At 45.2% G+C, this 27,975-nt stretch overlaps 2 protein-coding genes across 2 annotated transcripts; both read left to right on the top strand.

Moving 5' to 3' along the window:
• Positions 1-40: 40 nt before the first annotated feature.
• Positions 41-8,374, top strand: LOC127300246 (RNA pseudouridine synthase 4, mitochondrial). The gene is made up of 10 exons (XM_051330339.2): positions 41-428; positions 614-685; positions 3,804-3,944; positions 4,029-4,076; positions 4,165-4,242; positions 4,782-4,895; positions 5,021-5,113; positions 6,514-6,625; positions 7,424-7,470; positions 7,578-8,374. The coding sequence occupies exons 1-10, from the start codon at positions 78-80 to the stop codon at positions 7,938-7,940; spliced, it is 1,419 nt and encodes a 472-aa protein (XP_051186299.1). The 5' UTR covers positions 41-77; the 3' UTR covers positions 7,941-8,374.
• An 823-nt stretch (positions 8,375-9,197) lies between these two features.
• On the top strand, positions 9,198-12,497 carry LOC127300244 (uncharacterized). The gene is made up of 7 exons (XM_071820036.1): positions 9,198-9,718; positions 9,829-10,069; positions 10,348-10,505; positions 10,591-10,819; positions 10,898-11,012; positions 11,097-11,336; positions 11,428-12,497. The coding sequence occupies exons 1-6, from the start codon at positions 9,254-9,256 to the stop codon at positions 11,098-11,100; spliced, it is 1,212 nt and encodes a 403-aa protein (XP_071676137.1). The 5' UTR covers positions 9,198-9,253; the 3' UTR covers positions 11,101-11,336; positions 11,428-12,497.
• The last annotated feature ends 15,478 nt before the right edge of the window (positions 12,498-27,975 follow it).

The following is a 27,975-nucleotide window of genomic DNA, read 5'->3' as shown; positions in this document are numbered from 1 at the left end:
GTATAAATGGATCCAACGGCTGGGGACGCTCCATCCCAAAGACAAGGAGGTGCCTATCAAAAAAAGAAGTGTTCCGTATGACGACGAGAATGGCGGCGCTCCTCCTACTCCGAAGGCCGGCGGCCGGCGGCGCCGTGCCAAGGCTGCAGCAACCGTACGCCGGCCTAGCCACCGCAGCTGCGAGGCACGATGCTCTAGATACTGTCGGCGAGGAGAGCGAAGGGCCGGACAAGGGGAACAAGAACCGATGGATGGAGCTCCCACCGTTCGCGCCGGTCGATGCCGCCGCCGCGGCGAGAGCCATCTTTCGAGGGGAAGGAGGAGATGAAAAAGAAGGGGGCTCCAACTCCACCGCTATCAAGTGGGTCAGGCGGTGCTGCCCCCAGCTGCCGGCCTCGCTGGTGCAGAAGCTCTTCCGCCTTCGCAAGGTGTGCACCACGTGCTCGACCAAATGTGCCATTGAATTGCTTCCTCTTACTATGCAAAACCTAATGAAGTTTTATTATTTTATTTACTTTTAACGACTTCTGTAGTCTCACATGTTTTTCTCCACGAGTACTATGAAGTTAAAACTTTTTCTAAGAAGATATTAATTGTGTTTTCTGGCTGGCAGGTTAAGAAGAATGCTATGACGGCCGAGACATCTTCCGCAGATGCTAGCGCTGAGCAATTCCGGCTAAAAAGGGTAATGAAGATTAGAAATTCTCGACAGTTTTAATTAGAAACATATGTTCTGTGTCGTTTGTAGTTCACCATACATCATACTTTAAATACACGAATAATGCTATTGACTGAAATTTCGAGTGAGATAATACATTTCAACATCACCTAGTATTCACGTAATACTTAACTGAAAACCTATATAACTTGTTATTAGTTTCTAAGATGCAATATAACCACTTTAGTTGGCATGGCCAGATAATTACACGTAACAAAATTGAAAACCCAACTATGAGTCATTCTCATTCATAATTCTGTCTATGGAACTACAAATATAGCGTTCATACTCTTTGTTGTATGTGTGTGGTCTAGCTCGGATAAATATGAGGGATTTGCTGAGCGTTATTTATTTATTTTTGCCCATTGCATTCATCATTCATGTGATGGTGTCTTTCCAGTATTTCTCCATGCAGCCATGCCATATTTGTCTCATACTACAAGGTCTGATTCATTACACTGCATCATAAGAGCATCCCCACTCGTTGGCGCTCCCCACGCCCAAATCCGGACGAAACTACCGCCGGATTGGACGAAATTAAGGCGTGGGGAGTACCGTATTTCCAGTCGTCCACCCGGAGTTCGGCGGATAGAGTTTAAATTCAAACAAACCGCCGTCCCGCGTTACAAGTACGGCCAGTTGATCGGCAAAAGGAGCAAAAGGATCAGCCACAGATCGGCGATCGGAGGGAAATTACACGGGAACAGGCTCGTCGGCAGTCCCGGCCGGCACGGCGGTGTCCGACGGACCAGTTTCCTCACACGTCGTGGCCGAAGCGGCTGCGGCGTCGGATGATGAACCAGCGGCAGTGGACGTCGAAGCAGCCGCGATCGGCGAGGTAGATGGTGAGGCAGACGAGGTAGGAGCCGGCGTAGACGACGAAGGATCGGCCGGAGTGGCTCGGAGGATGTCGCCGCGGTGGCCCCCGGTACCAATTCCTCGTCTCCTCGTCCATCGGTTCCATGTCGCCGCCGCCCATGAGGAACGCCAAGTCCGTGTTCCTCTTCTTCGCCGCCGCCGTCGTCTCAGCAGGCGATCCGGACGCCTTGGTTGGCGAGCATCTCCCGCCACCTCGCCGTCGAACTTGTCGTTCCTCCCGTCGGCGTGCGTCCTCAAGTCGGCCCGGCACTTGTCGATCGACGCCGCATCCCGTCGGCGGGATTGCCCGTCTTTTGAGCTCTTTGAGCTTCTTGGCCGAGTTCGGGCGCCCTTCCGCGCGCTTGCCGCCGGAGCGTCGGGGTTGTACTGCTCGGTCTTGCTCTTCGAGAGGGTCGTGCGGACTTCCTTCCACTTCTCGCAGTTCTCGAGGCGGGCGTAGACGTTGAGGAACTTAAACTGCAGGCCGGTGTCGTCCGTGTACATGTCCAAAGCTCGGCACAGCTGGGGAAAAAAGAGCACGGCGATACGGGTCAGCTAACGACGATGTACCTCGGTGATGCAGGGTCGACGGAGCATACCTTTTGCTCCAAGTCGTGGCCGCTGATCGGCCGTTTCTCGCACTCCTTCTGTATGCCGTGCCATTTGCTGCACGCCGTCTGCATGAGCCCCCAATGGGTGGCCATTGCCTTGTCTCCCGGAACACGTTCATGTTCGTCTTGTTGAAGTAGGGATCGACGAGTTTGCGCTCCTCGTACGCCCGCTTGATCGAAGCTAATATGTGTCGAACGACCGATTGGCCCCGATTATGCCGTTCGTGGACACGGTCATCCAAGCTTCGGCGAGGCACTCCTCTTCCTTCGGCGTCCATTTGATACGCGGTTCGGCAGCGGCGAGTCCTTCTTCCTCTTCTTCTTCCCCTTCGACGGGTTGGCGGCGGCTTCGATTGGCTCTTCTTCTTCCTCGCCTTCTTCTTCGACGGCTTGGCTTCCGTCGGCAACATCCTCCCGATGCTCGTTGCGCGCCGCCACGCTGCCGTCGCCCTCGTCTCCTCTTGCGTGAAGAACCCCGGGCACGCAGCGGCGCGGCGGTCATGAAGAACCCCGGGCTCGCAGCCGGCGGCGGTCGAGCCGAGGTGATCATCTCGTGGAACTCCAATTCGTTCGGCGCAGCCATCGCACCGAACGTGAGCGGCCCTCGTCGAAGGGACGGCGAGGTGCCCTCGAACAGGCCGCCGCCGCCGACGTCAAGCTCGGGCGGCGACGGTGTGGGCTTGGACGGTTGGACGTAGGCGCCCTCTTGGAACACGGCAGTCGGCGACGGCGAGTACAGCGAAGGCGAGAAGGAAGACGGGGAACTTGTTGTACCTTGCGTCGGCCATTGGCCGGGGAACATGCCGCCGCTATAGGCCATGCTGATCAGCCTCGCTTGTTCGTCCTGGGCCGCCTCCGCCGACCTCTTGGCGGCGGCTCTTTTCACCCTCTCCGCCCTGGCGCTTGTTTCCACCTCGCGCCGTTTCTCGTCCGCCGCCCACTCGGCGTTCGACATGGCCGGCGGCTTCGTCTTCTTCGCCCGCATCTTCCTCGCCTGCGCCTTCGGCGGCATTGTGGTGGACGAGAAGACGAGGAGGAGAGTGGTGGTGGACGAGAAGACGCCGCCAGGAACTGGAGCTGGAAGACGAGGAGATTGGGGGATTTCGGCGGGAGAGAATGGGGATATGCAAGCAAATTGGAGGGAATGGGGATATGCAAGCAAATTGGAGGGAAAATCGACAGGATTTGGTTTTCCAGTCGCCGACTACGCGGGTCCACACGCCGTTTCGCGCCAAAATCTTTCATCCGGAGTCCCCGAGCGCGCCCCGGGGGGCCGGGGGTGGCGTGGGCTCGCCGGATGGATTAAGGGCCAAATCCGGACGAAAACGAGGAACCGGGGGCGCGACTGGGCCGAATTTCGCCGTCCGGATGGAAAAAACGTCGCTCGGGGGCCTCGTCGGGGGGACGAGTGGAGATGCTCTAACATACGTGTTGTGTTTTGATTTGATTACTGCAGAATACAAACTTGATACCGATGTAGAATGTAGGATGAGATTGTAGAGGACTGTAAATTCTAGTTGATTCTATGCCATTGGATTCAAGAGCGTATATTTTTACTGGTATGGTGTGCTCTCTGACAGAGTGGCAGTACGTGACTTCTGTTTCCATTTTTGAAGGTTTCGGCGAAAGATCACCTAGTGCCTGGCGATACCCTTTTTCTACCTATTAATGTTCAAGAATCTTCTGTTGCCGAGAAGACCAGGAAATTTGATAACAGAAATGAGATCGAGTTTTTGCGTAGCCTTGAGATTCACAAGGTTTTGATCTATATTATCTGCAAAAGAATATTTTAATTTGTATGGATTCTAAAATAATTCCTATGCTCTTTGGAATTCCTTCAGGATGAAGCCATCATTGTGGTCAACAAGCCCCATGGAATGCCGGTGCAAGTAGGTAACTTTATGCTGGCGTATTTATTTCCTGAAGTTTCATGAGACTTTTGATGCTTAATAAAGCTTTTCTTTTCTCTATTTGTAGGGTGGTGTTGGCATTAAAAACAGTATAGATGTATTAGCCCCGATGTTTGAAGAAAATTCTTCTGATGCACCTCGCCTGGTGAGTTCAGTACATTTCAGTTGCTAATTGTAGCAGAAGCTGTAAACATTGAAGTATTGCGCAAACCTGTTGTATCCTTCATTAAAAAAAATTTACTTCCCGAGAGTATAGAATCACCTATCATTGCTATAGAAAAATTAAAAGTAGAAAGACATAGCCTAAGCATTCTGAGAAGATAATGGTTTCGGTAGTGTTGTGCTTGCTAAACTATTTCATTCAGAAGAACATGGGAGGATTGGATATTAAATATACCAAGGTAGACCATCTCAATTAAGCGAACATTCCATTCTGATTCAACCTAATAAACTTTTAATTATGTGTTAGCAGTTTATGTTTATGTTATCATGCAAATGAAGACTATGCGTAGTATGGACTTTCGATAAGTAAGATACTATGTATGTATAATTAGTCAAGATCTCTTTCCATTTGTAGTACCTGTGCAAGTTTAGCATGGCATTGCTATATTTGAAGAAACAATTTGTTTGTGTTAATTTGTGCATTTGTTGCATGTTTATTGATGCTCTTATGTACTTCATCAGGTCCACAGGCTTGATAGGGATTGCAGTGGTGTCCTTGTTCTGGGTAGAACTCAACTTAGCGCTTCCATTTTGCATGCTATATTTCGTGAGAAAACTGCTGATGCTTTAGCTGATGTAAGTTCAGTGTAGCTTTTACTGTGTTTCTCAATGTTGCTATTGAATTTCGCACCATATTATATATTATGCAGCTGCACAGTTATTCATATACTTATCTTGATACTCATATGTTTTCTGTGAAGGGTACTCAACAAGTATTGCAAAGAAAATATGTTGCACTTGTGATAGGAACACCTAGACATCCCAAGGGTTTACTGTCAGCCCCACTTGCGAAGGTTCGTAAGAATATGTGTTGCCGTTCCCTTGCTGTTTCTATTTAGCATTGATTTTCTTTATAGTTTTGAAACGTGCAGCTTCATTGACAAGAGATGTAGTCAGAAATAAACTCTAAATTCAGTTCAGATACATTATATGTTTACTTTACAAGAAGGGGACTTTTTTCTTCCATAAGCTAAGATATAAATTGGTGTTTTATTTTAATAATACAAAACTAATTGAGCATATAGTCCCCTTCTTGTTAATTCTAAAATTTGAATACACTTGTGGGTATATGCCAAATGCTTAGTGTAGGTGGGGCGATCAGGTATGTGAGTATGGGGCAATCTCCTCTGTCAGGAAGTTGGATTTTCCTCTGTCACTTTGTCTTGAATCTTGATCCATCTCATTCTCTGAACTCTTCATATTTCCCATGTTGTTTGTTCATCTAGTAGCTTGAGCATCAGTGGTATTTGTCTGTATAAATTATGGTTTAGCTTGGCATGTTTTGTAAATTGAGCTTTGACCATTAATTCTTTGTATAATGTATTATTACTGGAAAAAATTACACTTTACCCCTGAGGTTTAGAGTCAAGTCAACATAGCCCCCTGCACAACCAGATAGCCAGCCCTAAGCTATTCAACACCATTCGAATAACCCCTTGAGGTGGTTTCAGGGTGTTGTATGGCCTAGACGTGGCTCATTAGGTGGTGATGACAAAACATACTGAATAAACACTAGCGCACATGGAAATGCAGGACAGGGAACCCTAGCATGCTCTTCTCCAAACATGGTCATCCATTGCCCCTTGAGCTCATCGGGGATGCTGCTCTGGTGACCTCCTGGTCCAACTCAACCACAGATTAAGTCCTTGCAATTACCTCTATCAGATCCGTACGTGAGCCTTACCGCCATTGCTCCTCCACCGGTGTCGCTGCTGTGCTGGCTAGTGTGTTCCAGGGAAGCCAAGATTGTGGAAGAAGTGGAGAAGGATAAGAGACTTATTGATATCTGGGCCTATTCATTTGCTGATTCATGCCATGTATGCAATACCACCCTCCAAAACCACCTCAGGGTTTTATTTGAACAGTAATGAATAATTTGGGGGCTGGTTACCTTTTTTTTTGACAATTTGGGGGCTGGCTACCTGGTTTAAAGTTCAGCGAGTTTTTGCCTCGGTCCCAAACCTCAGGAGGTCAGGTGGACTTTTTCCTATATATTGGTTTAAAACTGCAAAATCATGACTACATCCGAAGTACTGTGAAATACAAATCTCATGGTACAACTTTTGTATCAGGAAACCTATACATTGCTGGAGAAATTGTTGTTCAAAATTAGAAGGCTTTATCTTAAAATGCATGGGCGCCTTGTAAAAATTAATGGATAGAGTACTATCTTATGGAGGTCTGGCTTTTACAGGTTTTATTACAAGACGGCAAGTCTGAACGTCTGACAGTTAGAGCTGGTCCAAATACTACTTCTGTTCAGGATGCTTTGACAGAGTACAGAGTGATTGAATCTTGCCCCCAAGGTTTGCAAACTATAATCTTGTCTGTCAAGTGTTGAAAAATAAACATTACTTTTCTGACAAAATGAAAGACTGGTAGCAGTTATATGTCAAGATAGCAATTTATTCTAAACATACAATATGATTTTTCAGTAGCATAATGCATCAGTTTGACCAGTAACATAAGAATGTCAAACAATACATGTCACATGCAGATTTATGAAACTGGGAATGAATAGACAACTATGCCCGGAATAAAGTTTCAACATCGCACATATTTTAATATAACTACTTTTTTTTTGCCATTATAGATTTTTTTTATTAGAACTAGATGCATGAGATAAATTTTGCAGTTCCCATGCCTCGTAATACTGTATAAATAGTAATAGCATCACATTGCGCTTAGAAAAGAATCAATCAACTGCCAAATGCTATGCGCAAAAAGAATTCAGTTAATGAAAACCAGAGTAACATGTAATATATAGGTAAAAATGAAAAATTCATCTGACTCTATTGATGATAGTATTTTGTATGTTTTCTAGCATTACAGTACATCTTTAGGTTGCCCTGAATGATGATAGTAATCATAGCTTATAGGTTCAGCAACCAAAGTACCAGGTGTTTGGTTAAGCTGTGTTTGGTAAATCATCAGTATCCAGCAAGCAAAGTAACACAATATTTGAATAAGAGTACATTGAGTACGAAAGAAGTAAAAGACACATAGTAGAATAATTCCATTACAAACTACTTGTAGCTTTGAACCACTTGGGTGTTAACCATCATCGTATCTATAAAAACAGTTGGGTTTGCTAATGATTGTAGGGTTCACTTGGTTAGAATTGTTTCCCCTTACCGGAAGAAAGCATCAGGTAAATTTCCTAGGCAGACGTTTATCTCTATTTTTGTTTGCAAAGCGTCGTCAGAACAACACTCACCGCTAGAAAACTTGCTCTCTTTTCTGCTGGAACCCGCCCAGCTCCGAGTCCACTGTGCGGAGGTTCTTGGAACACCGATCGTTGGGGACTACAAGTACGGACGCCAAGCGCACCAGAACTGGGCGCCTCTCCCTGTTCCGCGAACCGTTGACAGGGAGCTGCTCAGGAGACGGAGGCTTCCCTTTGGCCTTGTCCAGGGTGGCGGAAGCGTCGCGGAGGAGCAGCCTCAGCTGCATCTACACTGCAAGCAGATGATGCTCCCCGATATCTCAGCCGCCATCCAAGGGTTGCAGTCAGAGGACGCGGATCGTGATTTCTCGGGTCTCGAGAAGCTCAGCTTCGTTGCTCCGTTGCCGGTACACATGCGGCTGAGCTGGGAGGTTCTGAAGTCTCCTAACAAGTAACGGAAGAGTGTGGTTGGTCCTACTGTGATGTTCTGCTGAAGATCACAACCACGGAAGCTACACTACCAGGAGAAGTCATTTTGGTACTACTAGCGCTGTAAGTTTATTGCAGCACAGTGGTTCCATTTTTTGGTTGTTGTTTGTTGTTGTTATGGGTTCAACTGTAGACGGTTTGCTCTTTCTACCTAGAGCATTTCCGAAATGTACTTTACTGGTTACAGTATTCACTATCAATGATAATCACTGGATAATGGAAAACTTCAAACGGAGGCAGAGCTAAACGTAGCCCTTTATTTTCAAGCACTTAGAATTTGTATTTCAAAATTTTAAAAAATCTAAATCAAAATTCTAGAGATAACCAATGATGCATACTACAATGGTTTAGAATATCAATACAAACTACTTTATATTCTAGGCTACAAAAAAATAACAAATTTTGACAATTGTAATAGTGAATAGTACACATTTCAAGTCTAGTAATTTTGTCAGATTTTGTCAATTTCGTGTAGCCTATAATACAAATTAATTTGCATTGAAATTTTGTACCATTGTAGCATACATTATTGGCTACCTCCAGGATTTTATTTCAATTTTTGTTAAAACTTTGAAATACGAATTTTTAGTCCTTAAAAATAAAAAGCTAAATGTAGCTCGGTCTTCAAAACGCCGCACTCCTGGATATATTATGCACATCTTATCGGCTAACTATGAAGTTTTGGGGCACAGTCAGGGCATGCCCAATGCACTGCCCTAGAGGTGCTGCTTCACACCTTTAGTTAGGTTCGGGTGGTCCAAATTAGGTTCAGATGAGGAAGTAGCCTCCTCTTCAAGAAGTGGGATCTTAAGCCCTAAACGCATGATTTTTGGAGAGAGAAAGAGATACATAGTGTCATATTTGTGGGGTCCCTTCTCTCTTTTTTCTGACTAAAGTTGTAGCTTCCATTGGAGAGATAAAATTCACCATGTTGCTTCTTAGAACTTTTTTACATGAAGCAGCTAGTTGTGTATGCCACCATTGCTCATGCCCTCATGGCAAGATGGAAAGCAAGCTTGTAATTCTGGTAACATGTCAGAAGTTGTCATACGAAATGGTGTGTTGATTTTTTTTTGTGCAAAGTGCATTTGTATGCCTGAGTTTTCTGTATTAATAAATACTCTGCCCGGAAAAGAAAAAGAAAAAGAAAAAGAAAAATCCCTCCCTCCCTCGTGTGAGAAACCAAGAAACTGGCCCCGCATCTCCGCCGCCGGAGTCCGGAGATCAATCATCAAGAAAATAAAGAAACAAACCCACCGCCACCTCGTCCCCAGCTCCAATGGAGGTGGAGCCCCTCAACCGCGTGCACGCCGGCGAGAGCCCTCTCCGTGAGCCCATCCACGACGCCGACGGCGAGGTCGCCGCTTTCAGCGTCGGAAACGCCGCGGCCAATGTGTCCGCCGAGGAAGCCACCCTCCGCCAGCGGCGGGCGTCGCAGGACGCGGCGCCCTTCCACCGCGCCGACTACCTCATCCCCATCCCCGCCGACGCGCCGGCGCCGGCGCCGGGCGACCACGACGAGGCGTTGCCGCGGAGCCGCGCGCACCTCGCCGCCGAGGAGGAACGGGAGGGCGCCACCCTCCGCCAGCGCCGTGCGGCTCGGCCTACGACTCCATCCTCGCCACGACGGCCGCGCCGGCGCCGCGGGAGCACGTCGAGGCGTGGTTGCGGAGCCCCCCGCTCCTCGACGCCGACGGGGAGAGCTTCGCTGGATGGGCCGGAGCCGGAGGCGGGTGGTACTGCGGTGAGTTACCCGATTCTTGGATTCGACCTTTGGCCATTTTCACGACTTTCTTTGCATGCAGCCGAATGTTTCTTGATTTCTTCTTCATCACGTTTCTTGCTACTCTGCAGAGCCCTCTCCCCTGCAATGGGCGCTCGCCGGGGATGCGTGTAGGCGAGGACGACCTGCGAGGCAGCTGCTGTGTGTGCGTGGGGCGGCGGCTCCCCGGCGATGTCTGTGTGGGCGATGGCGTCAATGACCTGGAAGGCGCTCTGCTGCAGCGCGCAGGGGACGTCCGGTCGGCCGAGGCCGACGCCGGCAGGGGAGATGGCGCCGAGGACCGAGCAGGCCGGAGACTGATCGGGACTCAAGGTGAGACTCCCCTCCAAAATCCCCACTGGTTTTGCGGGTAAGGAATGTATGTTGGGAATCTGAAGTCTCTAGGGAGCAGGAATGTGTAGAATGAATTCAGTAGTTCTACTACATTCTAATTTTGATGGATGGAAAGATTGGTTGAAACTGCTAGCTCTTGGGCTGAAACTGTTGGCACTACATGGAATTTACAGGTTAGCTAGCGTGCATCGAATTTACTACAGTCTAGTGTCAGGAGGATGGAATTTAGTGAAACTGTTGCTATTGTTCTTCTTCAGCTGAGGGTTGCGTCGTCGTTGGAGCGGGTGACGCCAAGATGGCAGCCACGGACGTTTTCATGGCCTGTGCTTCTTGCGACGGTTGCGGAGCCCCCCCGCGCTCCTCGACGCCGGCGGGGAGAGCTTCGCTGGATGGGCCGGAGGCGGGTGCTACTGCGGTGAGTTGCCCGATTCTTGGATTCGGCCGTTGGCCATTTTGACAAGTTTGTTTGCAGCTGAATGACGTTTCTTGCTACTCTGCAGAGCCCTCTCCCCTGCAACGGGCGCTCGCCGGGGATGCGTGTAGGCGAGGACGACCTGCGAGGCAGCTGCTGTGTGTGTGTGGGGCGGCGGCTCCCCGGCGATGTCTGTGTGGGCGATGGCGTCAAGGACCTGGAAGGCGCTCTGCTGCAGCACGCAGGGGGCGTCAGGTCGTCCGAAGCCGACGCCGGCGCCGAGGACCGAGCAGGCCGGAGACTGATCGGGATTCAAGGTGAGACTCCCCTCCAAATCCCCACTGGTTTTGCGGGTAAGGAATGTATGTTGGGAATCTGAAGTCTCTGAGGAGCAGGAATGTGTAGATTGAATTCAGTAGTTCTACTACATTCTAATTTTGATGGATGGAAAGATTGGTTGAAACTGGTAGCTCTTGGGCTGAAACTGTTGGCACTACATGGAATTTACAGGTTAGCTAGCGTGCATCGAATTTACTACATTCTAGTGTCAGGAGGATCGAATTTAGTGAAACTGTTGCTATTGTTCTTCTTCAGCTGAGGGTTGCGTCGTCGTTGGAGCGGGTGGCGCCAAGATGGCAGCCACGGACGTTTTCATGGCCTATGCTTCTCGCGACGTCTTCATGGCGCGGCTCAGGCTTGCGATTAAACTGGGGCCAATGTATTGGGTGTACGAACTCGGCAAGTGGGTGTACAAGCTGATGGGATACCCAGTGGATGTGGGGGGCGCCTGGTACTGGGATGGAGTCATACGAAATGTTCTCGAGCAGAACGATGGTGAGTAGTAAAGATCTTGTGCGTACATACGTGTGTAACGTGTGCTTGCCGGCTGCTGACAACAATGCACTCCTACATTGTCAAATTTCAGGTACCTGTTCGATCTGCGGCACCCTGGTCTGCCTGGAGGCCCGCCACCGATTGGATTTTGAGAGGCGACACGGATTCAAAACTTTTCCTTACAGCATCTCAGCCCAAACGGCGGAAGACTTGAAGAATCTCTGCGTGCAGCACCGCGTGTGGACCCCTAGATGTGGTGCGAATAAGGAGAGAGTATTGCAGGTGATCCAGCAGGCTGGAGGGTCTGCAGTGCCTGGCGTGCCTGGTTGGAAGCCCTGCAGACTCCAGGTGAAGAGCTGGAAGGTCCACAAGAACACTGGTCGGCACCCAATTTCAGAGGACAAAATAGCAAAGTTGATCCGCATGGAGGGGCCACTTTTGGGAGGAATTATTGTGGATGATGACTACAATGCTCCAGGGCCGGAGGATCGGGTGTATCGAGGAATCCCAAGAGGATATAGAGGTGGAGGCCGTCACTGTGTGGTATGTGCAGGATACCGCTTCTGGCCCAAGCCGACTGCCCAGCCTCACCAGGGGCGCCGGCGGCACCAGCCCCGGCACGACAGGTCCGACACCCGCCCGCACGACCAGAACGAGACCCACGAGCTCCACGTTTTGGTGGTTGATAACCAAGTCGGCGTAGCAGAGAGGTGGATTCTGGGCAAGGCCTTCTCTAACTTCGTCGAGGTTCACGTGGAACCACTGGACGCGACGGAGCTCCGGGTGAGCTTGTGGCGCCGTCTCCTCGACACCGTGCGTAGGATCTTCAGGTGGTAGGGCATGCTTCAGACTAGTTGTTTTGGCTTCGAGAATAGAATTCATTAGAGTTCAGATTTAGATTGCAAAAGGAGAGAGTGGGGTATGACGGTTGATTGTATAATATTTTACAACTTGATACATTTTACATAGGATTTCATGTAGTGCGTGCATGACTGTTTAGCTTATGGTACGCACTCGTGAGATCCGAGCTAATACGCTCTGTATGAGAGATAACGGGGCAATCAGCATACATTGTTAGGCTCAAAATAGTGTTCCACGGAGCAGATTAAACCATATGAAACTGTGCTCATAAATCTTTTGCATGTATGCTCCCAGGCAAAGTTTAATTTCCTGTACCAAAGACTTACTGCAAGATTCACTATAGCATTGCTGCTCAGGTAGGAATGCCAGATTATTGCTTATTGTGATACTAATTGTTTTTTGATGTGCATTGTACGACCTTCAGTATAACCTAAAGTTGGTTCATGTGTTCAAATATTGAGTAAGAATATTTATCATCTAATGATGGCCTAATATAGTTTTCAATTGTATAGTCCATTTCAAGAATCCATGTGATCCTAATCTGGACTGTTACTGATGATTTATGTAACTAGGCAACTAGCAGAAGAAACTCAAAGCTATGTTAACTTGTTAACAGAACGGTAATAACCGACAACGATGAATTTTATTTGCTAAGCAGCTCCTGGTACTTTCTTACCGCAATAGGTCCTTCAATTATCTTTTTTTTTTGAGAGTACGCCAAAAACGTACCATATTTTTATAGAAATCAGAAATGCAAGTACAAGATATGCTTTAACTCGCTGCGAACAACGAGCATAGCAAGAACTCCACACACAAGCTAGTCCGAAGATAGCCACCACGACAACACAACTACAACGCAAAAGAGCCTGCCCAAAACTGAGAAACATCGCCGCGTTTCGACCGACGCTGGACACCTCCAAAGAACAACCCCTTCCACATAACTTCTCTCGTCAACGAACCATCCACTCTTTATGCCTAAAATGAAGTGGCAAGGGGATGGCGGAACTTGAAGAACCTCGAGGAAGACACCGTCTTGGACTTGCCGCCGACGATGTGCATTGCGCCGCTGCATCTCGAGCTTGGACAGCGGTAACACCGGAGGAGCGCAATGAAGAACCTCCATGATGTGTCTCCAAACACGATGCTCCCAACGGAGAGATGATGTCGAGAACACCGCCATCGTGTCGATCCTACTCCGAATCTAGGCTTTCACCCGTAGGCCCCTACCAACTCCAAGAGAGTGAGGAAGATGGTGACGCACCTCGGCGACGCCTCCACCGAAGGATCCGACACCCACAGGCGCCGTGGCCGCCTGCTCGACAGCTGCCAAGCAGGACTTTCATCCAGGTCGTCACCAGTCCCACACCTCGAAGGGTTGGGGCAGCACCGTCTTGTAGACTCAAACCGTTGCCACCGCAGCACCCATCGTTGTAGCCGCAAAGCCATGGTCCTCCGACACCACACACTACTGATAGAAACGCAGCCACTCCACCTCCAAACCTGACGAAGAACTGCAACCTCCCACCTCCTCCGGCAAGGGCAGGACCATCCACACCGGTGTACACCCGCTACAGGTTTCAGCCGTGGACGACCCAACCCTGAAGGCCCAATCGGTCTCGTGAAGGCCCAGATCGGGCCTGCCTTGATCTCCAACCTCCACGCCGGCACGACCGAGGGTGGCACCTCCATGCTCGTGACGAGCAAGCGGCTGGCCGATGCGCCATAAACTCCTTCCTGGATGGGCATCCTCCGCGTCGTCGTCTCCAAGCCGGGAACTTTCTTCTCCGCCACCAGGCCGCGCCGACGCGCCACCCCGCTCAAACTCCTGCTGCCTTCCCCGCCATGGTCCAGAGCTCCTCCGCGCTCTCCACCGTGTGCCATTGAAAGGACACGGATGTCGCCTAGAGGGGGGGTGAATAGACGATTTAAACTTTTACGAGATGGGCTTAACAAATGCGGAATAAAACTAGCGTTTACTTTGTCAAGCCCAAAGCCTATATACTATGGTTCACCTATGTGCACCAACAACTTATTCTAAGCAATACAAGAAAGTATGTGATAGCAAGATATATATAACTTCAAGCACGATGGCTATCACAAGGTAAAGTGCATAAGTAAAGAGCTCGGGTATAGAGATAACCGAGGCACGCGGGAGACGATGATTTATCCCGAAGTTCACACTCTTGCGAGTGCTAATCTCCGGTGGAGAGGTGCGGTGGCTTAGTGCTCCCGAACGCCACAAGAGGCTCACCTTGAGTTGTGGTTGCTCGATGCACACCAACGCCACAAAGGCCTCACCCCAAGATGCGGTCCTCACACCACACACCGAACGCCACGAAGGCGCCTCACCTAAATCTCCGGTGACCCTCGCCACAAAGGCCTAGGTCACGGTTCCACTAAGGGATTTCCTTCGAGGCGGAAACCAGGCCTTACACAAAGATTGGGGCACACATCCACAACTTAATTGGAGGCTCCCAACAAACCGCCACAAAGGCCTAGAATCCGTCTAGGGTTCCAAGAACCCAAGAGTAACAACCTTCTTGCTTTCACCACCACGAACCACCGTGAAGAACTCAAACCTATGCACCAAATGCAATGGCAAGAACACCGCAAAGATGCTCAAATCCTTCTCTCTCAAATTCTAACAAATCTACAAAAGCTATCGGGGGAATAAAAGAGGAAGAACAAAGAGGAGAACACAAAATCCTCCAAGATCAAGATCTAGTGGGTTCCCCTCACAAAGAGAGGGATTTGATTGGTGAAGATGTAGATCTAGATCTCCTCTCTCCTTTCCCTCAAGAATATGCAAGAATCATGGGAGGAATCAAGAACTAGGGCAAGCTTTGAAGGACAACAATGGAGGGAAGAGAGAGAGAGTGAACCAACCAGCCCAAGGAGGAAGAAGGGGTGCTTAAATACCCCTCCCATCGAAATATGACCGTTTGGGTATGCTCAGGCCGGATTTTCCGGGCCAGACTTGAGAAAACTGCTCGCAGTAAGGGGGCCGGATATTTGGCCGGATATTTTGAATCCGGGCCGGAATATCCCCCCCCCCCCCCCCCGAAAACTGCAGAAACACCAAAACGAGAATGATCATAACTTGAGCATCCGGACTCCGATTTTGATGATCTTGGGCTTGTTTCGAAGCTAGTAACAATCTCTACAAGATCATGCAGGGAACCATCATAGTCCAGCAAGGGAGGATAGAAACAAATGACGAAAGGTTTGACCTATCTAAAAAAGACATACCCGTAAAACCTCCAACCTTGAAAATGCAACAAGTTGCCCGTGCAAAAACCATTCTTGGTGAACTAGAGCTTGTCATGAGAATAAGTACAATCTCTAAAACATCACATGGATAAGACCCAAATAATAACCAAGAAAGGTGATGCACCAAACTCGAAAACACAACAACTGATTTATGTGAAATCCGTTTTCGATGAACTAGAGCTTGTCATGTGAATAAGCGCAAGCTCTAAAACATCACATGGATAAGATCCAAATAACCACCAAGAAAGATGATGCATGGATGCAAAGGTTTGAGCTCTCTCCGAACGATACGTTCGAGTTACTCACTCGAGAGCCCTCTTGATAGTACGGCAACAAAACTATAAACCGGTCTCCAACTATTCTATGATAAGGTGAGAAAGAAACCCTATCAAGAGCAAACCTTATACTTGCACATTCCACTTGAGCTCGATGATGACGATCTTGACTGCAACAAGATGGAACGCCTTTTTGCTTGTGCTTGCTTGACGAAGTCTTGTGGATTGCTCCCCCATAATCCACCATGGAGAGCTTCTTCTTCGGCGCATCTTCACATATCCATGAACACTATAAGCACAAGCTCTTAACCTTGCACATTCCACTTGAGCTTGATGATGACGGTCTTGACCGCAACAAGATGGAACGCCTTCTTGATTGTGCTTGCTTGACGAAGTCTTGTGGATTGCTCCCCCATAATCCACCATGGGAGAGTTTCTTCTTCGGTATCCATGATCACCATATGGATGGCAAGAGTCAATCAAAGGATCTCTTCGAGATGGCTCATCTTGAACTAGCGCTTCATTTCTCCATGGCAAGCTTCAAGCTTATGAACTCTTCGAGTTGGCTCATCTTGAACTTGCACTTCATTTCTTCGTTCTTCATCATGTTGATGTCTTGAAGTAACTTGAGGGCTCACTTCATCTTCATCTTCAAGACATACTTGACACTTGATATCCTTCATCAATTTCTTCTTATTGCAACCTAATACAAACATGTTGATGTCTTGAAGTAACTTGAGGGCTCACTTCATCTTCATCTTCAAGACATACTTGACACTTGATATCCTTCATCAAATTCTTCTTATTGCAACCTTGAAGCCAACATATGGTTCAAGAATTGCCTATGGACAACTCCTACAAATATAACTCAATGCAAACATTAGTCCATAGGTATTGTCATTAATTACCAAAACCACACATGGGGGCTCCATGCACTTTCAATCTCCCCCATTTTGGTAATTGATGACAATCTCTTTGAGAGGGTTTATATAAGGAATTGAAGTAACAAACAATTTGAATATATAGAGCAAACTCCCCCATAATATATGCGTGTGTGAATGATCTTGACTTTCATTGCATATATTGGCATTCAAAGCCTAGTGGAGTTTCCTCTAACTATTCAACTATGCAAAGCAACAAGATGCAATGCAATAAAGGCACATGCTTAAGCAGAAAGGAAAGACATAACCAAATTCCCTTAAACCCTCCAAACTTCTCCCCCATTGGCACCAATTGCCGAAATGGGTGAAAAATTTAGAAGGCCAATATAGTGAGAGTTCCTCCATAGCGTGTGCATTTCTCATAATTTGAGTGGAATCAAATGCACGTATCCAATGACGAATATTCGGAAGGAATCACACTATAGATAGGATCAAAGATTGCAAAAAGATAACAAAGTCTAGAAGCTTCAACAAATGAAGCAAGCAACCAAATGAACCACAAAGAAGATACCAAAAGAAAGATAGATATTATGATAAGATCAAGAAGATTGCTCTAAATAATATGAGGAAGCTCCCCAAGGTTTGTGCACAAAACTAGACAATTTGCATTGGAGTATAAAGTGCGCAAACATGAAATCATCACTCCCATAGTATCATTCAAAAAACAAAAGATACCAAGTGAATCAAACTCTAATGATCACCAAAAGATAGTGCTCTAAATCAAATGAGGAAGCTCCCCAAGGTACATGCATAAATTAAAATGTTGCATTTGAATACAATATGCATATCATGGAATCCTCACTCCCTCATTACCATTTAAAACACAAACATTTGCAATAGATCATAGATAGAAAAATAATGTTAACACTTGCAACAAACAAATAGTTGAGCAACAAGTAAGAGGCACCATAATAAAAAAGGCTCAACCAAGAGGATATGTGAAGGCATGATAAATCATATTATAAGACTATTACAAGGATGAGCAAAAACAATCATCATAGTCTTCAATGAATTATATTGCTTAGCATGACCAATCAACACGCAATAAATAAATAAGATATCAAAAGGAGATGTATCATCTCTTATGTGTATAAGTTTCTCTAAGTGGGCAATATCACAAAGATATTTATCCACAAAGAAACATGCACACACAATATACGCAAGAAATATAGTATGATATCCAAGACGAAGTCATGCAATATACCAATAAGAATTTTTGCTTAATAGCATGGCCAAAGGCTCAATTTTATCTTATTGTACATTTATGAACTTCAACCAAAAACAACTAAAATACATCACAAATATCAACATGAGATAGAAGATAGTTGGGATGCATTTGAGAAAGGCAACAAGTATCACAAATGAGGATACCAAAAGAAGTAACTAAATTTGCACTTTCATCTATATTGCACATGTGAGAGCCTTGAGGAATTTATATGCAATAAAATTGCTAGATAGGCATAGTTGGGATGGATGAATCATGAGCATGATTTAAAATACTTCCCAACAAATGCACTCATCTCAAATTACTCACATTCACAATAAAGATGTTCTATTAAGACTTTTGCAAGAAGCACAACATTTGCAAATCAAGAGATTCATGCCAAGATGCAACCATAAGGTTGGATACAAGAAAAGTATGCATGAGAAGATACTTGTTACCAAGATAGCATTGGTGTGGATGTAGTAGATATGTGTTCGTTGACCATCCTAGCTTGCCTCAAGTTACCATTGAGTCACCACTTCTTTCCAAGAGTGAGACAAGCATCCAATGCATATCCATTGTACCTAACACACAAAGGTAAGTACAAAATGGTCCCCAAACTAATTGGGTCCAAAATAGTCAGACACACTACAACATATAGGATAAACTCCACAATCCTATGTGCATATAGATATGAAATTGAATTTCATGCACATCTTAATCAAATTAGGATTTGATGGAGTTTACCCTATATATTGGATCAAAGAAAGTAACACATGCCATAAGATATACATATATTAAATATGCATGCATAATGCTTTCAAGAACCAAAGAAAGATATAATTTGTACAAAACACCAAATAAATTAAGAGACAATGGTTGTCCAAATTATATCAAAGAATCAAATCAACACAAGATTAACTCCAAAGAATTATCTCATTATAAGAAGCTAATTAAACCTAAACACAAAGGAATGAGATAACCAACTCCCAAGAGACCAAGGTTCCCACAAATAAACCAAACCCTCGAAACTTTTTATGATGGCACAAAATACCAACAAGAAAATTTATGTCTCCCAAAACCAAATTTTTGATAATGATCAAGAGATGTTAAGCATTATAACAAATATAGGAGAGCTCCCCCAAGATTAGTGAATTATCTAGGATTTAGCATATGGACACAAAATGCACAAAACTAGGATCATCACACTACCTATATCTACTAAAAATGCTAAGAAAGTTTGAATAAACAAATTAGATCCATAAGATGCAACGAAGACACATGGGAGTCAAAGCACAACAAATTCATGGCAATAAATAAGGCAATTTAAACACAAGAGCCAAAGTAGATATGATCAATAAATATCTACCTCATAATTAATTACCACTTGTCCTAGGACAAGAGGTATTAGGAAATATTTCCCAGTGGTAGTTTGTAAGTATACATAAGATCATATTTACAACGAATAAAGCATATGGTAAAAGATAAGAGTTAACCATCATGCAAAGATAGTTTCTTGATAGCTTCATTTAGTCATACCAACATGCAAAGCAATTAATAGTATTCATACCAACATGCAAAGCAATTAATAGTATTCATACCAACATGCAAAGCAATTAATAGTATGACTTGAAGCACATGGTTTTCCAAAAATGTATTGAGGGACACGTTGTGAAAAACCATGCCAAGAAAAACTTTCACAAATAAGATCCACAAAGATATTAGAAATGAAGCCATTTAAGCAAATTGGAGCTTGTTTGAGCAAACATGCCACATAGGAGAGAGATAATTTACGATATCAATTCGATGTGACACAACCTCAAATGTTCACATTTTCTAGGCTTGTAATATGCACAAAGCTTATTACTCCCCCATAATGTGATAAGGAATTTATTTTCACAAGAGGCAAATAGGATCCAACTAGAGATATTAATGGACATTAGAATTTGAATTTCTCATGAAGATGACATACCACATAGAGACTAGATAATTTCGCAATATCAATTCTAAGTGATATTTCTCATGTACACACATTGTTTAGGATCATGAAATTCCCAAAGGAATATCACTCCCCCAAAATGGGATAGTCCATTAATCGCTCAAAAGATCCATATAAGATACAACAAGATGCAAAGAGGCTCCAACACAAACACAAATACTTGGTGTGCAACCCAACATGCATAGACTTGATTTCTCAAGCAAAACAAGTAGGAAGCACAACATATGCAAACACATGTTAGGAACAAAAATAACACATGCAAAGGGGCGAGTAACTTTCAATATAAATGAGTTGAGAACATGTTACCGCAAGGAGGAACATTGAATATATGATAGAAGCAAGATAACCAAAAGACTTGGCTTGATATAATATAAAAGATGAAGATCCCTTAATTCTTCATGATGTAGCTGTCAACACCCGGATTTTTAAGTCCAGATGCCTATTATGCCATTCCTCGCAATCCCAGGAATATTGTTTTTGCGAGACATAATAGATTGATATCACAACACATCATTCATTACATACCATAATCGTCTTACAAATAAAGGATCACATGATCCAGTCTCATTACAATAATAGAAGTTCTATTTATTCATTACATAACACATAGCGGAAGCGAAAGTAGCGTAGTAGTAGTCCATCTATTCCACATGCAACTGTTGACGTCAGGAGTGATCCTAGTTGTCGTAGACGTCCTGGTGTCCTTCTTCCGGGTTCTGGTACTCCTCTTCATAGTCTGGCCATTTGAATAGCCAGGGACACAGCCATGAGTACTTTAAAGTACTCGCAAACTAATACTAAGGTAAATACTATCAACTATAGTAAGGGGATTCTAAGCTCTAGTTTCATTTGCATAAAGCCAATTTTATTCCATAAACTCTTTAATAATCAAAGCCTCTTCATTTAACTAACTCAAGTGGGAACATTAGTGTCATTCCCACAACTCAGTTGTGATTCAAAGTCAAAGTCACCTTTCAAATCAAACCACAAGCCCCCATTCATATTTTCAGAAAAGTTCTGATGACGGAACAGTATGGCCTTTCCAACTGTCCATAACCGCGGACGCGGCTATTCGAATAGGTTTAACTCTGCAGATGTTGTACACTTGTGCCACAACAATTGCAATAGTTCGTCAGGGTAATCGCCCTGATTTATCGTACGCAGATACGCGAACTACCAATCCTAACCTTTCATTTACATACTCTAGTATAGGCACCTCTCCCCATGAGCTTGGCCTCCCGGTGAAGACACGCGGTCGGCACTGAACTGCACAGGGCTTGGGCCGGACATTCACCTCATTTCACGTCATTTCACATCACTTCACCAGTACGGAGGCAGCCTCGGCATAACCCCTATGACTCTTGTTTAGAGGGAACCCATACTAAAATACATAAGTTTCCAGCTAAGCCTTACCCAGATTCAGGTATTGTGGGGGTACTTGTAAAATTGGAATGGTATCGCATCCGAACCCAACCATCAGTTTTTGTAAAATTCACCAAGTCATTCACCAGTTATATTCACCTTCAAAATCTCTCAATAGAATGACTCATCATTCCAAGGTTTTCAAAGTCATTTCAATTCACAAGTTCCCAACTAGAGTAGTCACTTTTAATATTGAGCACTAGCAACTAGTCATGAGGGGTGCTAAGTATCTTGGAGCTTGCTAGGCTAAGTGTGATTCTCTTGTGCTACTCTATAATTCAACCCAAGTAAATCATAAATCAATAAGTAACTTTGATAAATAAAATCAAGTAAAGCTTGTAAAGTAAAAACTTGGGATAGGTTCATAAAGTAAAAATGTAATGGTGCCTTGCTCTGGTAGAGCTTTGCACTTGCAAGAATATAACTTGCAACCAAAAATGGTTTGCATTAGTCTAGATTGCATTGGTAATAGCTTGCCTTGGTTGGTGATGTGATCAAAGTTCTCTTCTCCTTCCTCTTGGTAGAAGACCTCCTCCTCCTGATAGTCTCCGGTTCTAGCGTCTAAAATACGAATACGAGGATACAATCACCAAACAACACTTAAGTAGTCTTAATTAGCCTTATTGGCTCACACAATTGATCTAGTATCACTACTTAACATTTATTCTCAAATTATGCTAGGGTTTCTTTATTTAATCTTAGGAGAAATAATTTCCTCTCATTGAAGATTGGAATTAGGGTTTCTCTTTGGTTTGGAGAAATAATTTCCTCTCATTGAATCTTCTTAAAATTTAATATTCTCAAATAACCAGGGATGATCCCATGTTGACCAAGGTCAACACTTCACACTTAGTATTTGAGAAAAGTGATTTAAATGAGATTCATCATCTCATGTTATTTAAATAACTAGTGCAATTTAAATACTCTGTTGATTTAAATTCTACAAGTGAGCAAGTATGAGCCTAAGCATTTAAAGGTCAACACATTACTTCATATCACTTGTGAGAATGATTTAAATGAGGTGCTACACCTCATTGGTTTAAATTCCTAAAATTTGAAATAGTTTGAATGGGCTAGTATTGGCTACATAGACAATATTTTGATTCTAGCCCACGATCATGTACAGAACCCATATCATATTTTTACATAGTAAATTAGGGTTTGTTAAATGTGAATTATTGCAATTGGATTCACTTCAAAATTCACAATGGTTGATTTTTAAGATTTATTTGAATACTGAAAAGTATCTGTTTTGTTATTTTTGCTATTCAAAAACTACACAAGGTATGGGGTTGAGACCAGTGAGGTTAGTTAGAAAATTTCATAAGCTTTCTATAGCATTTTAAATCACCAGATTTGGATTTGTAGATTTAAAACTATTCAATTTTGAATTAGGCATCAGCAGGGAATTCGAAATTAAACAGAAATTCCATTTTTGAATTACTGGGCTTGGCGGGAACTCTAAATGGGCTAAACGGGCGAAACAGACTTGGGCCGGCCCAGCAGTGTGACTAGCACACGCGGGCCGCCTGACGTTGCGGGCTCCACCCGTCAGTGACCCTTAAAGGGGCGAAACGGTATGAGCGATGCGATCCGTTAGATCAGAGTGAAGATCAACGGCGCACAGGGGTCGTCGTCTCCGGCGGGATTCCGACGAGCTGGCGGCGTACCTAGGGGGTCGGAGAGCGCTCCAGGCTACCGGCGATCGAGGGCGAGGTGCGAGGCGTCGTTGGCGAGGGTGAAGAAGTCCCTGGTACAGTGGCGGAGCTTGGGGAGGCGCGGATCGATGGCGATGATCTGCGGACTCCGGCGGCTCTGAGCGTCAAATTGCGGCGGTGGAGGTGCTAATCGGACTAGCTATTGATGCGAGGAGAACCAGTGGTGAGAGGGGAGGAGATGTTGTGAAGAAATGGTGCCCGGAGCTCCTCTATTTATAGCGGGAGAGGTGGTGCCGCGGGTGCTGAGAGGGGTGCGATCATGGCGCGGCGGTTCTGGCGTGCCAAAGGGCGAGGCGAGGACAGCTACATGTAGGGGGCATCACGGCGATGCTCGAGGTGCAGCTAGCTCGTCCAGGGCGTGATGGAATGGCTCGGGCGCATGCGGTCTCTGTCACGGCGTGCGCGGCAGAAAGGGGATGCGCATGGCGGCGACGGCGTGGGCGTGTGCACTTGAGAGTGTCTACGGGCTAGAGGGTGCTGCGGCGATGCTCAACGCAGTGGTAGGCTTTGCAGAGGAGCTCGAGGGTGCTCGAGCGCTTGGCGCTCTGGCGCGTCCAGGATTTGGTCGGGGCGCGGTCACCGCGTGCCTGGCACGCCGTGGCGAGTGCGGGCACGCGAAGTTTGGCCAAGTGCTGGTGTCTCTTTGCTTAGGGAGGGTACTAGCATGCTCGGTGGAGTGCAGGGAAGCTAGTTGGCAAGGTGAGATGGGTTGGGGAGGACCAGAGAGAAAGTGAGGAGAGTGGCTGGCATGGTACTTGACATGGATGATATTTGATCATGGCATCACTTTAACCAGTGCCAAATGGCTTTGTTTGATGCAGAGGAGGTACAGGGGTGATGATCACATATGATCATGCAAGGTTTAGGCAAAAATCCAGTGGATATAAGCATGTATGCACAAAGTGAAATGATGCCTGCCAAGTGCTCGATGAAATGGCCGCATGAACTTTTTTGTGGAATTTTGGAAATCTTTTTGGTGAATCTCATTCTTATATTTAATGTGATGGAAAGGTGGTGGTGGTGTTCATTTTAGTGAAGTTTTGCAACAATTCAAAATGTGGGTCATCTTCACATAGTTTCAAAGTCTCCAATTGTCAAAACTATACTGGTCAACCTGGTCAACATTAGCATGTGTTGTCAACAGGAAAGTTGTTCACCTTGACATGTTCTTGGATGACATGGCAATAGTTGACCAAGTTTAGTTTGAAGAAAAGTCAAAACCAGGGGGTAAAGTGAGGAAGATGTTAAAAAGTGCACATATGACCATTATCATATGTGTGAAGGTTTTGAGATTTGCATTGGTTTGATTTTGGTTTCTTTGATGCAATTGTGTTTGTTTATCATATATAAGTGTTTTACAAACAATAGATCAAGCAATGGTGGCCTTGGTTGAAGATTTGCAAATTTGGCTAAGTGTGTATGTGAGTGAAAATGGGATTTTCTCACCATTTGATTTCTCTCCATTTGATTTGACTTTTCTTGACTCTAATGTGATTCTTATTAGTTTAGAAACATTCTAAGACCATTGAAACCATTTCAAATGGTCTTGTTTAAAGATTTGCAAAAATGGCCATAACACATAAGAGGTGATGTGGCAATTTTCCTTAATCTTGTAAATTGTTCCCCTTGCTTCACTTGGGCATGGGTTAGGGTCAATTTAGTATTAGGTTAGGTTTAGAGATGGTTTCCCATCATTTGGTCAAGGTTTAAAGTCATGGGCAAAAATTGGGTATTATGGCTATGTGTCACATATGCCTCTATGCATCTGTTGCATTTGAGTTTTAATTTGACTTGGCTTGACCCAAATGGTGTTGTTGGGTGTTGAAATGGCATGGAGGAGTGATCCAACCATTCACCACATGTCTTAGGGTCAAGGTTCTTAAATTCACATATTTGCTATTTTACTCTCATATGCCTCTATGGCATTTTTAGTTTCTTTTTATTTTCTTTGGAAACAACTTGGATTAGGTTGGATAAGTACTAGATAAGGTGTATGAAGGTTTTCCGAACCTCTAAGCAAAGTAGAAAAGCTTAGGGTAAAGATTTATAAAAATAGCCACAGGCACATATGCTTTTTTCTTATTTAATTTCCTTTTATTTTATTTTAACTTGGGTGATGAAAAGAGGGGTGAGGTTTAGGGTTTAAGATTATTTCAAACTACTTTAACAAGCAATCATGGCAATAGCACAAGCATTAAGCAAGGTCACTATGTATCATACTTAATTTAATAAAAGTTTTTGTTGGTTCCAAAACTTGGAACTAGGGAAATTCATTTGTTTTGTTTTGGATTTTTGGGATGTTACAAACCCTTCCCCCTTAAACAAATCTCGTCCCGAGATTTTAAGAAAAGTTAGGTTCCTAAGAGAGATTGAGCATTTTATTAACAGGAAGACATACTTGGCATGGTTTGGGGTGCTTCCTGAGCTTCGATGCGATCATGTGGTAGAGGCGGCCGTTGTTGTTGTTCTGGTTCCTTCTACTGCGAAGCGACGCTGTTCTTGGCAGTGCTGCGGTATTGGCGGCAATCCTGGCAAGCTTTTTGGGGCACTCATTGGAGAAGTGACCCACAACTCCACATTCGTAGCAGTTGACGGTGGACTTGTCTTTGGGGATTACGGGGGTAGCATTGCTTCCAGTCCTTGGGGCAGTATTGGTGTTGTTGTTGTTTCCATTGTTGTTGCTGTTGTTGGGGTGGTTGTTGTTGTTGTTCCCATTGTTGTTGTTGCCTCCGGGCTTCGGGGGTCCTCCGTTGTTGTTGGTGTAGTTGGGGCGATAATTCTGGGCAGGGAGCCTGTTGTATCTTGGGGTAAACCCTCCAGAAGAGTTATTGCGGTACTTCTGGGTATGGTGGGGTCCATTCTGGTTCATCATTCTGCGCTTGCGGTTCTCGTTGGCCTGATGCAGCTTTCCTTCCATCTGTATGGCTGAGTCTACGAGGGCTTCCAAGTCAGCGAACGGAATGTTCACCAACACAGTTTGCATCTCGTCGTGCAGTCCATTCAGAAATCTTTCCTTTCTCTTCTCATTGGTGTCGGTCTCATCCGGGGCGTACCTTGACAGAGTGAGAAACCTGTCGCGGTATTCCACCACGGACATTCTTCCTTGTTTGAGTTCACGGAACCCGTCTCTCATCTTCTTGATCAGTCCTTGGGGCACATGGTATTTGCTGAACTTCAGCTTGAAGTCCTCCCAGGTCATCATCTGTCCCGCATTCATTGCACGGGCACTTGTCCACCAGGCTCTGGCAGGTCCTGACAGGTAGTGGGTGGCGAGCAGTACTTTTTCTGCGGCTTCAACTCCCGCAACTTCAAGGTTGTTCTCCATGGTCTGGAGCCAGTCATCAGCATCAAGGGGCTCTTCAGTCTTGTTGAATATCGGAGGGTTGGTGTGCTGAAAATTCTTCAGCTTCGATCCAGGGTGATCGTGGTTTCCGTGGCCTTGATTGTTCTGAGCTATCTATTGCAGTGCAGCAATGTTGGCTTGGCATTCAGCTCTCTCGACTTCTTGGTCTGCCATCATTGTCTGCAGCAGTTGCATCATGGCATCCTGGGTGGCATTGCGGGTTGGTGGGGCCATCTAAACATTGATGTAGATGATAAGATAAGAGGGAAATTTCTATGGTTTGTTTTGTTAAAGTTTAAAAAGTTCATAATATTGAAAACTTGAGTAGTGTTGCGGGGGTAAAAACCAACAACACTTTTTCATTCATACCAAGCATCACACATTACAAAGCTAACACACCGTTGGTTTGAAGAACCATTCATCGCTCTACGATACAAGGGGATCCTGGTACAACTCACACATACGAAAGTGCTTTAAATGAAACTACTCTTCAGGGGGGGGGGGATTCTTCGTCTTCACGGGTAATGTGCTTGGTGAAAGGCGAGGGCGTTGTCCAATTCCTTGCGGGTCTTGTACAGCAGGAAGTCGAGGTGTGCTACATAGTGGTTCATCTCCGTGTGCGGGGGCATGGTCATCGGTCTTCCGGTGGGGTCATGTCTTGGGTAGTAGATGAAGCGAGTGTTCTTAATCTTGTTCTCATTTTGTCCACACAGACGAGAAACTGCTTCTTGCATAGCTCTGACTAGTCCTTCCTTCCAAGTGTTTCCCGTTACAGAAAACCATATGGTTTCCCATATTGGGGTTCCAGGCTTCCTTCGTAGATCGGCAGAAACTTCCCACCGAGGTGGTCCTCCGGAGTGATTGTTGAGGGGTGTTCCGAAGAACTCGGGGTACGGGCGTCCTAGATAGTCCACTAGTTGCTTCAAGTCTTTCTCAAACATCAGGTTGCCTCCGTGGCCAAGCTGATAAGACTTGCAGGTGTACTCCATCTGTGAAGAATTATGATGAGTAAGTTAGAGAAGTGTGTCAAAATTTTATGTAGTAGTATAAGAAGAATAGAGCATAACTTTCTTATTTTGAAGAAGATCTCAAGGATAAGATGGAGAATAAGTTTTCTTAAATAGTCACTTCATTTGTTTTGAAACTAAATTTTTCAGATGTCCATTCTAACTAGGGTCTCCTAAGGTCAACAATGGCTCTGATACCAACTTGTCAACACCCGGATTTTTAAGTCCAGATGCCTATTATGCCATTCCTCGCAATCCCAGGAATATTGTTTTTGCGAGACATAATAGATTGATATCACAACACATCATTCATTACATACCATAATCGTCTTACAAATAAAGGATCACATGATCCAGTCTCATTACAATAATAGAAGTTCTATTTATTCATTACATAACACATAGCGGAAGCGAAAGTAGCGTAGTAGTAGTCCATCTATTCCACATGCAACTGTTGACGTCAGGAGTGATCCTAGTTGTCGTAGACGTCCTGGTGTCCTTCTTCCGGGTTCTAGTACTCCTCTTCATAGTCTGGCCATTTGAATAGCCAGGGACACAGCCATGAGTACTTTAAAGTACTCGCAAACTAATACTAAGGT

Source organism: Lolium perenne, chromosome 5 (assembly GCF_019359855.2).
Source record: "Lolium perenne isolate Kyuss_39 chromosome 5, Kyuss_2.0, whole genome shotgun sequence".
Taxonomy (NCBI): Eukaryota; Viridiplantae; Streptophyta; class Magnoliopsida; order Poales; family Poaceae; genus Lolium; species Lolium perenne.
This window is presented reverse-complemented; position numbering and strand designations above follow the sequence as displayed.

Coding starts and splice junctions, on each gene's coding strand:
- LOC127300246 (XM_051330339.2), top strand. CDS start 78: ATGACGACGAGAATGGCGGCGCTCCTCCTACTCCGAAGGCCGGCGGCC. Junction 4,896..5,020: donor CTGCTGATGCTTTAGCTGAT/GTAAGTTCAGTG, acceptor TTTTCTGTGAAG/GGTACTCAACAAGTATTGCA. Junction 5,114..6,513: donor TGTCAGCCCCACTTGCGAAG/GTTCGTAAGAAT, acceptor TGGCTTTTACAG/GTTTTATTACAAGACGGCAA.
- LOC127300244 (XM_071820036.1), top strand. CDS start 9,254: ATGGAGGTGGAGCCCCTCAACCGCGTGCACGCCGGCGAGAGCCCTCTC. Junction 10,070..10,347: donor GAGACTGATCGGGACTCAAG/GTGAGACTCCCC, acceptor GTTCTTCTTCAG/CTGAGGGTTGCGTCGTCGTT. Junction 10,820..10,897: donor GAGACTGATCGGGATTCAAG/GTGAGACTCCCC, acceptor TCTGAGGAGCAG/GAATGTGTAGATTGAATTCA.